This window comes from Thermobia domestica, chromosome 1, assembly GCF_964235325.1.
Source record: "Thermobia domestica chromosome 1, izTheDome1.hap1.1, whole genome shotgun sequence".
NCBI classification, from domain to species: domain Eukaryota; kingdom Metazoa; phylum Arthropoda; class Insecta; order Zygentoma; family Lepismatidae; genus Thermobia; species Thermobia domestica.
Window position 1 is genome coordinate 340,722,290 of NC_137454.1, and position 12,935 is coordinate 340,735,224.

The 12,935-nt window shown below is 37.3% G+C and overlaps 1 protein-coding gene across 2 annotated transcripts in view; it reads left to right on the plus strand.

The window, feature by feature from the left end:
- LOC145663659 (uncharacterized) overlaps positions 1 to 12,935 on the plus strand; it is a 98,577-nt gene that overhangs the window by 51,890 nt on the left and 33,752 nt on the right. For both annotated transcript variants that reach the window (XM_081729762.1, XM_081729766.1), the window contains exons 10-11: positions 1,150 to 1,260; positions 7,617 to 7,730. In XM_081729762.1, the coding sequence (XP_081585888.1) occupies positions 1,150 to 1,260; positions 7,617 to 7,730 (225 nt within the window). The remainder of the gene's footprint in view (positions 1 to 1,149; positions 1,261 to 7,616; positions 7,731 to 12,935) is intronic.

The following is a 12,935-nucleotide window of genomic DNA, read 5'->3' on the forward strand; positions in this document are numbered from 1 at the left end:
TTTTCCTAGCTTCAGCAGTTTGAAGTGCCAATACTTTCAACATAGGTTTTAGGCGGCCATCTTGGATTCAAGGGCCCATAGACATTTCAATTAAGTTCGTGTTTACATTTTGACCCTCTGTCATATTGCACAGGGTTATCGTTGAGAATCGAGACTTGTTCCATCTTCTTTCATTTAACAATAGCTTTCAAACGATATGCTACTTAATCTCCCTTGTCATTTGAAAACACTGAGTTGGACCCCACCTGGGACCCTGCGGGAGCCCTGGAAAATATGTTCTAACTCACGATATCCCGACCGCTGGCATGTGTAACTGTGAGATTTGTCTAGTTGCGTCAAATGCAAACACAATTGTCTCATTCGGATCTCAGCGGAGGCGCTTCCTGACTTTCCTTTGTGAGTTTTAACACCTATAGAGAAATTGGTGTGATAGAACAGTGGTTATTTCTTCGATTTATCAAATATATGAGGGGAGGGGGGGGGCTCGGTGGTTTAGTGATAGAGCGCTTACCTTTAGTGCATGGGGTCCCTGGTTGGATCCCTGGCCAAGTAAGCGTATGGTGGACAACATTCTGTCCATGTGTTTTCTCGGGGTACTTTCACTTCTCATTCCACCAGTTCTTCCATCATCATTCACTTGCCTTAATCATCGTCTCCCTTAGCCTACGTTCGCATAATCATGATACATTAAACTAAAATATTTCATTTATCAAATATACTTAATTCAAACATCAGAGGTATTCTGTAATGTAGAAACTAGATTGTCCAATAATAACATGAGTTGAGCTACAATCCGTGTGGTCTTATCGGCTGAGCGTCTACATCAAGAATGGTAGAATGTGTGGCTGTTCAGGGAGTGGACTGAGTAGCGTAGTGCTTAACGCATCAGTATGGTAAGCTGGAAATTCAGATCCAGTTATGCATTTTTCACTTATATGTCAAAGTAAAGAATTATTCTTTAAAATTTCTCCAAAGTGAAGACATTCTGCTGAGATAAAGTAAGAAAAAATATATCCTGTAGGTTTAATGAGTTCCTTAAATCTAAAATTAAGTCGTAGATTAATAATTTTAGAATAATTCTTATAACTAGTTGACAATAAATTGCGCGTGAAATTCATTTCGTTTACTATACTTTTCCCCTTACTGTAGAATTTGGACATTGGATCAATTGTTTCTCAGCGTTTGACTGCTATGAGGAGACTGCAGGAAAATCCTAATGATCTGGAGGCTCTTAGTCAAATGTATCAAGCTCAAAAAGATGTAAGTATGCAGTAATGAACGTCTTTTTTATGTTGTTGACACTGTATATGAGAGGTCGAGAAGTAAAGCATACCATTTGCAAAATAACGTTTCGTGAGAAAATAAGTATTTGAAAATATTTATGAGTATCGGTATCAATAGATGTCAATATAAGGAATGAAATTATGTTGATTTTTAAAATCAAGTAATTACAGAAATACATAAAAAGTCGTCATTATTGTATTTGGTACGGTATGGTATCAAAATCAAATTATTTTGCAGTTGTCAACACGATTTTGTCACATCGCTAGCGCCATATTATTGGACACTAGAGAAAGCAATGTATTTTCTTCATCTTCACGTTATTACACGAGAATGGCACTGAAGAAAGAAACAGTGTATTGTCTAAAGTATATTATATATAAACAAGAAAAGAAACAACTACTACTTTGATAGGTCATTATGCAAGACCTGTGTCATGTGCTGAAATGCTTTGCTGCTGTTCGCGGTATTCGTCGCATACATGTCCATCGTTTATGCGTCCAACTCAGACCTTGTATAGTCCAGAAGAATGTCATCCTTCCAGTCATCACCAAAATGCTGTCGGAGCAGCTTGACAACATCACTGCTTTTCCTCTTCTTAGGGATAACCAATGAGAGTTGTTTAGGACGAATTTAATGAATTAGTTTATCACGTCAGGTGATAGAGTTCACGTTGCACGTGTCATAGATGTAAGCAGGCTCTCTATGAACTATACTAGTACCTTGTGTGGTCTTTTGCAGCACACATATATATTCAGTGGATATCTAGAAATGAATGACATCAGTGACTGCGATTTCCTACTCGAATGTGTACTCATGTTTCCCCAATCGACAAACTGTACTATGACGCCAATTCAGCGTTCTTTTTTTAATACCGTGCAACCATCGGAAAACAAGCAGACAGTCTTCATTCCTGCCACACCAATCAACATCAATGTAGAATATATTGTCGATGCAATTTCACTTGAACTTTATGGTTTCTCATCTCCTGTCCAGATGTTTATGGTTATGTTAGTAGTATTAAGTAGCGTCTTAGTTGGAATTACACAACGGGAAAATTGTACAGATGCAACTGGTGGCTATAATATGCTACTTGGTCTGCGAATTTTGGTTACATCTAGTTTTTGTGGCAATCGAATTCTAAAATTATAGAATCGTCCCCAAATTTGTTAAGATGACCGTGAAAAGCATTTGCCTGCTTTTTACTGGTCTTCAACTGGAGTATGAAGCCATCTTTCAAGGAATCCACCCTTATAACTTTGTTCTTATGTCTTTGGCCACGCAAGTGAAGCAGTCATCAGTGCTTGGAGTACCAAATCCAATACTGAATGCGGCTTTGCTTATGTTACGACAGGATTTTTTCTGTACCATGGAACCGATGCTGCAAATGGTAGTTTTCTTCCCAAGTGAGCAGCAAATTTGTCTGCATATGATACGTTTTGTAACCAACTCTCTCTCTCTCTCTTTTTTTTTTTTTTTTTTCAGTTATTTCATGCAAATATGCCAGGAAGAAATAATAGAGGGTGGTCCATAATTATGTATATGATGTTTGACTAACTGTAGTAGTTGTAATTCTGGACAAAAAGTTTCGATATGGCAACACTTTGTAGCCTGAGTGAGGATAACGATCACTGGAGTTATTGTGCTGCCAAAATGTCTTGAGCCGTGGCAAAAATGCGAACTAAAGCTCACACCCTCACACACCCACGCGTTGAGCCAATAGGGGTTCAGCTGTTGCTAAGCAAGAGAAAGCGAGTGGAATTCCTTCAGCCGATAGCAGCGCTTGCAACGGAAGACTAGGGATCAAGTCAATGTGGCATTAGTATAGAACCGTTAGTGTATGACAGACTAGCGTACCAGGATGGCGGAACGGTTGTCTCTGGAACAGCGTGTGCGTTATGTGCGTTTGTATTCTGCAACAAATAATTACGTGGAAGTGAGACGGAGGATGGCAGTCGAGTTTGGAGGGAATGACCCCTCTGTGTTAACAATCGCAAGAATAAACAATAAATTTGACGCTACTGTAGTGTTTTGCATGCGAAGGAAGCTTTCACAGAAGAGTTCCACAGGATAAGCTGCTTGTAACAACGTTGCTCTTTGTCTCGAGGCATTTATCGATTTGGATGGTGCATTGGTAGATCATGCCATGGAGAACAGAGATTAGAATTCTTGTAAGGAAAGGAATGAGAGTAGTGTGTTTATGTACAAGTTATGTTGCTAGTTTCTCTACCGCAGTCTTTGAAACATCATATACATAATCAATTATAAGCCACCCTGCCTGTAATGAGATTACCTTGTATGACGCCGTTTTGAACAACACTAGCTTTACTCCAACGCGGTTTTTATTATTACACATACAGTCGTTACTGGGACGTGTTTGACCACCCACCGTATAGCCTCCGAGCGATTCTCATCAAGAAATACATGTTCGGTTAGCACTTTGATAGTGATGAACAAGTGTAGATGGCTGTTGTATACTGGTTCCACTCCGAGGTGGCTGTTACATCAGAATTCAAAATTTGACTGAATTCCAGTGGTGATTATGTTGAAAATTAATGTCACTTGTGTTGTATCTGTGGTAATAAATGCTTCAAGGTCACTGTCTTCTTTGTGTTTATTGCCGTAGGTAAACTTACTTTCTGGACGTCCCTCGTAGATTTAAATCCTTAAGAATAGGTATAACAGAAAAGAAGAAAATAAAGTAGGGTTGATGGTGGAAAATGCATGATATTACTCTTAACAAAACTTAAATCATCGCAACAAGTATTAATAAACAGAAAAGTTGAAAATCTATAAAAGCATTGTATTCTATGGATACAAAAGTTTGGTTGTTGACACGATGAGATTAATACAAGCCAAAGGCGATCTGAAAAGAAAGTAGTGAGATGCCGAGCCGAAAGAGACAAACGAACGAATGACTTATCTATAAATTACATAACGCGAAATTCGCAATATATGCGAATCAGCGGATATTGCCAGTTATCAGTTCAAGACTTTAACATAAGTGGGACACTTCACTCGTGTGAGGAACTCGTATGGGTTGTATAGCGTTCCACTGTAGTTGGAAAGCCTTTTGGATAAGAAATCCTTTGGTAGGCTTTCATGAAGATGGCAAAATAATATAAACCAGAACCTTCGGAAAGTAGACTTTTTTTTTCTTAGATTAGATTGATACAGAGTAGGATCTAATGACATGCGTTTGTTTCTGCAGCGATGAACCTCCTGGTTCCTTAAACCATAGAGTTACTTAATTAATTTTCTCACAGAAATAATATTTACAGAGAATAAATAATACGCTGTTTGTGATACTGAAGGTGGAACAGTTCCTGAAATACGACGAAAGGTGCAAACATTGTATAAACAGGCCAGAACTGTATTCTCTGTCGTGTGATATATGTTTTAAAGCTTTCAAGCATTCACTACATTGTTTATCATTAACGTTGCCAAGTTTCGGAAATCGCCGCGGGAGCTTGTGGTAACATAGTTCATTAGAACTTTAAAGAATAGCGTGTGCAGTTAAACCTTCTATAATCGTAACTAGTTATATAATTCGCGTTTTTGCGCGTGCATCTAATTTTGCTCTTGACACACACTTTAGAAGGAAGTAGAAATGCATAGATAAACATGTCACCCTATTGGATCATTACCAGCTCTAAAACTTAACATTAGTTGTAAATTGATTTCATAGTATTATGAAGTACTTATAATTTTTATAACAGTTTTTTGGAATAATTTCGCATGACTGAACTAGTTTAAAGAGGTTTCTTGCTTTTCTCAACTGACGACGCTGTTTCAGTTAGTCATGTAAGTGCATATTTTTGCTGTATGCTTCCTTGAAGTTGCCTTTGGTGCGAGCGGTCCCGGATTCGATTCTCGATGTGGACTCTCGGTCGAAAAAGTGTAAAAGCTTTTTTCAGGTCAGCCATCCTGAGTAAGGTTTTCTTGGTTTCCTCATTCACATGACAAATACCGGGAGGGTACCTAAAATACAGGTTCTAGCCCGTTTCCTTCCTTCCCTTTCCTCGGATAGTGTGATCGCCAGGGACGTCATCCCTCATAGGTAACAGGCTAACATGGTCATAGATGCCGAAAGCCCATAATCCTAATCCGTCTTGCTTGAAGTCGTATTATAACCAATATTTTTCTTCATATCTTTTTTTCTATTAATCTTTTGTAATATATTACCTGCGATAACCGTAGAGGTCTAAACCGCTAGGACGATGAATCTTCTGGAATTCGTAAGAACATTGCCCCATAAATAGAGGAAATCATATAAATATCTTAGACTTCTTACAAATCTGGAAATCAGGGAAAATTTGAGATTTTTGTTTATAAAATATTATTATTATTATTATTATTATTATTATTATTATTATTATTATTATTATTATTATTATTATTATTATTATTATTATTATTATTATTATTATCCGTTTTGCTTATTTCTTGAGATAAACCGATAATTCGGACTTAAAATTTATGTAGTATCTCAGATATCAATTCTTTGGTTAGTTTACGTGTTAGTGTACCCATTGTAATTAATCAAGCCTTTATTTAGCTCTTACAGACATATTTTCATTAGTAGACCGTCATCTTAGTAAAGGCCGTAAGTCAGGGAAAGTGACTGGTCTGGCACTTAGAAATCAGGGAAAAATCAGGAGAGAAAAATAAAATTTACTTGTAATAACCCTGTCCTGTTAACATATTGTGTATATTTTACTTTATTCTTTTCTTCTTTCCTGTGAAAGATGGTGTTTGGCGTCTTGAACCGTCGGGGTTGTGTGTCTTCTGGAGTTCCGAAGAGCATTGCTCCTAGAAATGGGGAATACCTTGTTTTTATGTAGTTCATACATATTGATCTTTGTCTTCACTTTTGCTTTTTATTATATGTGTTCTTCATTAATTGGTGTCCACTCTTATTTAATATTGTGTTCAGTTTCGTCAATTAAATAACAATGTCACTTATTTACATTGATTTATATTACAAAATGATTACACTGACATAATGGATTGGAGACCCAATGTAAATAAAATCTGTAAAGAGAATACATGTATTATTATTATTCTAAAACATTTAACTAAAACATTTATTGTTTTGAAATTTTACCAGCTACGTTTCGTAAAATACTTTGTGGTTGTTCTAACGCCAAGATTTTTTTTTTTTTTTTTTTCAGAAATATGCTTCAATCAAATAAAAACTGATAACATAAAAAACAAAGCATGAGGAAGAAAGATTGTTTACTGAGTTTAACCTTTGGTTAGCAAAGATATTACATTTTCTTTTCTTTCTCAACAATATTTTATTCTTTAAAAGCTATTACACTCAAGTATTTTTGGCTGCCTTTTTCCTTGTGAAGTACTCCGTCCACTCAAACCCTTTTCATGGCAATCTACTGAAATTCAACAATACATTATTATTATTATTATTATTATTATTATTATTATTATTATTATTATTATTATAATAATAAGACTAAATTGAAAGTAACTTGTAATAAAGCTACAAGGGGAAGTTCAAAAATAAGTTTCCCTAGGCGACTGTGAACAGAGGTAGGGATGCAAGACGAAAAATTGCATGTGACATTAAAGATCAGACGTACCTTTATTTGTCCACGTACATTGAGACGCTTATCATACTGGTCTGTAAGCTTCAGAAACCCTTCCAGGAAAAATTCAGGGCTCTGCATACAGTCGAACAGCTTGTGTGACTTCAGCATTGCTTAAAAAGCGCCTGCTGCCGAGAGCCTTTTTAAAGCCGGAAACAGATGGAAGTCACTGGGTGTGAGATCAGGACTGTATAGTGGATGGGCAAGGCGCTCCCACCTAAGAGTTGCAATATGGTTTTGTGTTGCCGTTTTGTGTTTTGAGTGTAGTCTTGCAGCATTGTCATCCAACAACAGAATACCAGGTGGTTATGGATTTCTGCTCCCGATACACCACGTGTCCATTCATAGCGGACAACCGCTCGCACTTCCTCCTTTGACCTTAATCAAAACGCGCCTCCTCTCCATAGCTACCAGACTCAGACTGAGAGACTCCTCTCCGCTTTGCACAGGCGCTTCAAAGGCGCCAACTACAAGATCGCGGGCGTACGATACCCAAGCGCGTGCAACTGCTGTCTTGTTTCCCGCATTGCTGTTCGCTTTCGTGGGGAAAACGAGAGGGGAAACTTATTTTCGCCCCCTCCCCCCCGCCCTCCGTAATTGTGATGCGTAGTATTATTATGATAAAGAAGTGGAGGTAATAGTACAAACTAAAGTACAAAAAAGAATAGTAAGTTGTACTATAATATTAATGATGTGTGGATTTTACACATTGTAACTTTGTCTTTATAGATGCAGGCATGGGCTGTTTCCAAACAACAACCAGGATTATTTACAGGTAGTACTGGAGCCAAAGTGCTCACACAAGCAGAGTTAGCTGCTGGATTTCAAGCGTGGGTTAAGAGGGTATGTAGTTATACAGTTAAAAATATCTTCTAATCGTAATAGCGTATTGGTAAACATATATCAAGACAAGATTGAATTGAAAGTGACTTGTAATAAAACTAAGTGTGATGTGTACATACCAACTGTACTGCTTTATAGTTATGATTACATACAGTTAAGGAAAATTTGTATGTACACAATGTTTTCAAAAGAGCGTCCAGTTAGCAGTTTATATGCATTGTAACGTTTTCTAGGACATACTTTAGTATAGAAGAATCAACCGACTCTTCTTCACACCATATAAATAAGAATCCAGTGAACGATCAATAAGTGAAAAAGTGTGAGTCGGTCAAGGATTGAACCTTGTTCTCCGGCTTACCATATACTACTCAATGCATTCTTTACAAGCCATTCACTTCCGCTCTTGATTTCTGTGCTTGTCTGTTCAGAGATAATGAAGCGGCCTTTGTAGCACAGTAATTAGCACATCAGTAAAGTAAGTCAGAGACCTACGTTCAATTTTCGATTTAGTTCCACTTTTTCATTCTGAATTTTTATTTAAATATAAATACAAGCAGGTACAGAATAACTATATTACTTTTTTCTATGGTGGCCCCATGTAGTGTAGTCGCTAACCCTCTTGCCTTTGGTGCGAGTGGTCTCGGGTTCGATTTCTAATGGGAACTCGGTCGAAATTGTGTAAGAATATTTGCGAATGTACTTTCTTTGCTCAACAACTCATGCAAAGCGAAAATGAGTGTCCATCTACTACGGTGTGATTTCAGTCCGTAGTAGAGTATACTAGGTATCGTGCTTTTGCTAATATAATACACATAAGTAATACCAAAGGAAACATTATCACTAAATTAAAGGAGCATATGAGTGATTTCAAAAATTAAAATTCTGTATCTGGTTTGTAAAAACATTTAAAACAGATGTTTATTTAAAAACAGAAATTAACGCATTTTTATTTTCATGGAACGATGTTTTCAGTAGTTAGCGGCCACATACGATATATTTAACTTAAATCTGTCAAAGAATTTGAGTTGTAATCTACAAGGTAACCAGAAAGTTCTTGCCGTTCTAGAGCAGTGATAAATAAAGAGCAATACACTGGATGGTACGTACCTTTAGATTTCTAAGTAATCATCAGCATCCAATACTTTTTGCTAACGTTCCTGCCAGGGTTGATATGTTTAAAACAAGTGTTTAAAACATGTTTAAAACAAGGGCTGTTGTTTTATTCAATTTGTTTTAAATGTTTTACACAAAATGTTTTAAACGTGTTTTTTTTTTCGATGGTGGTTGAACATGTTTAAAACAACTAAAATATCAGATTGAGTAAGTTAATTTATTTTTCTAACAAACAACCCATCTTTCGCAGGATTTGTGCATGGAGTAAATTACAGGCTGAGTTATATCCTTATTATAACAGCAATTACTGAACGAAATTCTGCACATCAATGTGCGTATAACTAAACCAACTGAAATTCAAATGAAGTATTTCAACATTTCTTAATTTCCAAGAATAACGGAGGTTAAACACACTATACACTATTCTAAGATCCAAATTCACAAATTCAAAACTTGAGTATTTTTTGATCACTATCATTTCTATAATAATGAAGAGTTCTCACATCATAAGCTAGAAGAAATTCTCTGATAAATACAATACAACTCATACAAAAGAGCAGTGACTAGCCTACAAGGAGCAAATGACATATTTTAACCAAACAGTTTTCAAGATACATCTCTATCTGCAACATAAGTAGCTAATAATGATTAATGTCTACGGCGTAACAATACAATTAACTCTAGACGCCCGCCAGGGATTTTAACAAAATGGTAGACTCTCACGTTCGGGGCTCTGGTGACCTCCCTAATTATCACAGTCATGAGTTATACACCATTGGAAAGCTTATAGACCACAAATTCCAGTGAGGTAACATTCGTGAAATTCCCGCCGTATTCGTAGAAAAAGAACAGACATAAAAATCATTAAAAATATGAAAATATTGACTTTGCGGGGCCCTAGCAACCCTTGCAGCCACCCTACGCTGACAAAATGATGAATGTGTAGGCCACATACTTGTGACAATAATGTAAGAAATGGTAGCCATTGCGTAATGAATTCGTTTTATGTAGGAAATATTTTCCAAAAAAAAAAAAAAAAAACGCAGAAAACATTCATTGAATTAGACATTCTCTCCCCTCCCCCACTAGTACCACGTCCATATGCAAATCATTTTTGCAGCACACATCATGTATACGAACAAGAATTATGCTTCTAGACCACTTCAGTGAAATATATCTTGTGTTATATGGGACCGTGCCGAAAATAAATGTAAATTAACCAAATTTGACCCCCTCTTCTTCTATAAACAACAAGTACACATACAGGTTACTATCATGTAGGGGACTACCTCATTGCTTTACATACCAATTTTTATGATGTACCACAAAGGGGGGAGGAATACCCGCCAAAACCTGATGAAAAATTAAAAAACGAACTTCATCCTCCCTTTCTCGGCCGTATATACTTATCCCTATATACATAAAATGCAACTGACGGAAAGCTTCATCCCTCAAAAATACTTTGGTACCAAATCATATTTCTAGCTTAATTAGAGGCTGAGCTATTGATGTTTGTTGTGAAGATGAATGTAATTTACGTCAAAAAACTGAAACTTCAAAAATTGGCTAACTTTGCCCCTTCCCTTCTCCCCCATATAAGCAAGAAGTACAAATACACGGTATTACCATGTAGTGGCCTACTTCATTGCTTCACGTAACAATTTTTATGAATCTATCCCCCAAGAGGTAAAATGGCCTTCCAAAAAAACTGTTTAAAAAAAAAACAGAAAACACGATATTTACCCTCCTCCCATATACATAAAATGCACACCAGCAAAGCTGCATCTTTCAGGAATAAATTGGTACCAAAACCATCTTCCAGCCTAAATTTGAGGTTTAAGACTGAGCCTTTGAGGCTTAAAGCCCTGACACAGCTGTTGCGTCAATGGGCGTTTAAAGATTAAGAATGCAGACGACCAGTAGAACGTAACACAAAGAAACTAAACTACATTTTCCGTGAACGGAGATCGGGAAAACCCCGATTTCTTTCTCCGGAATTGAACATTTGGGCGGATCCAGATTAGAGAAGTTCCCGAAATTTGATCTAGCGGTTGAATATAGATGGCAAGCAATACCTAAGAGTGTAAAAATGTAATATATATGCGTATTTAGATTATTGTTTTAAACAAAATAAACATTTTAAACATTAAAAAAAAAAAAAAAAACGCTTTTTTTCAATCCTGGTTCCTGCAGCTGCGCAATACTGATAAAACTCGGCAGTCGTGGATGAGTGCGTTCCACGGGTCTCCCTCCTTTGAGTAGGGTCTCCCATGGAAGTAGTTGTCGAGGGAAAGAAATAGGCGGTAATCTGTTGGTGCAAGGTCCATTGAATATGATACATGGCACAGTGTCTCTCAGCCAAGTTGCTAAAGGATCTCCTGGATCCTCTTTACCACATGTGGCTTGGTATTATCGTGCAGGAACAGCACACCCTTGCGATTCATCAATGCTGTCTCCTTCTGCCACAATGTGCACGGTGCACCCTTCTCAACTACTGAGAGTAGAGAGCAGCAGTGATGGGCTGACCAGGTGGAAAGAGTTCGTAATGCATCACTATCCGACAGTTCCACCATACAGAGAGCATAACCTTTCTTGAGTGCAGAGGTAGTCTTGAGATGTAAGGAATAGAATCACATGGCGACAACTAATATCTGGAACGCTTGAAAATGTCCTAGAGGACCCAATCTTTTCGTCACCAGTGAACAGTGTTCAAGTGCCAAGTAAGCAAGAACAAACAAGCTGTCACTCGGTGTTCCTTGTTGGCTGCCAACAATGTGTGAGATACCAGCTTGCTTAACTTGTATGACTTCCCTATCCCATGCAGGTGCAGTCTGACTTTTTCAGCGGAAACATGGAACCTTCCTACAGTTTTATCACATGGTAGACCACTGTCCTCGATGGCTGCTTTCAGAACCTCGTCATCCAATACGTGTCATTCACTACGAAGTTCATCCAAAGGGCTCGCATCTCCCGAACGGAGTTTATAGAACCAATGCCTGACAGTGCTTTCGTTCACGGTATTCTCCCCAGATGCCTGGTTAATGTGGCGACTTGATGCGGTAGCTGACAGGCCCACTTTATTAAGGCCATACAACGAATACACGCGTACAAGCTGCTTCGATACCTCAATTTCTCTTCGACACTGGACCGAACTCTTGACTACTCTATGCGCAATATGCCTGTATTACTTAAGGTCGATGGTCAGACTTAACTGCTGATTGCTTAGCAGGCACTGTGTCATTTCATTTCCTCTCCAAGAGAATGATTAATAGGATGTCAAAAACAGCAATAACTTTTTTTTGGTTACCTTGTGTTACAATGACTACACACATAACAATTTCTAATATCAGTAATTATAATTTAATTTTTGCACAGAAATTTAAAATACTTAAGTTAAAGCAAGGAAAGAAGCAGCAGCATCCAGAAGAGAGGCTTACATTATTAGTATCTACAGGCCCTCCACATTATTGGTACAGATGGAAGAATTGTTATAGTTTCAGTTCTTTTATATATATATATATATATATATATATATATATATATATATATATATATATATATATATATATAAATGCAGAATGTAGAAACACTTCATGCAGCTAATGGACAAGGAGGAGAGAAATGCACCAGCGGTTCATAGTATGTAGCCTGTGTATAGCCTATATGTAAGTTGCTAATTACATACAAAGATAAAGAACATAACGTATCCCAATACTGTAATAAAAATTTTGAGCAAGCATAAGCACGTAGTTTTGTTCAGAATACAAAGAAACAGTGCTTGCGCAAGGTACGAATCAGTAGTAAACGCTACATGACCGGTCAGTCTAGCAATTTTGTTGGCAATAGCAAATAATGCTTCTCGCCTCTGCCTACCGCGGTAACGAAATTCTACTCAATAACGCACTTTCTGTTGATAAGCACTTTGCTACCTGCCTGCCGCTGTTGCTAGGTTTCTTCTTATTTTGAAACTACTGCAAAACGTTCTGGAATATAAATTCAAATACTAATAATAATATAAAGGCAACAAAGAAAGTTCTGTCGTTTTTTTGAGGAGGTCTGTGTTCAATTGGCCCTCACACCGTAAGTTGAATG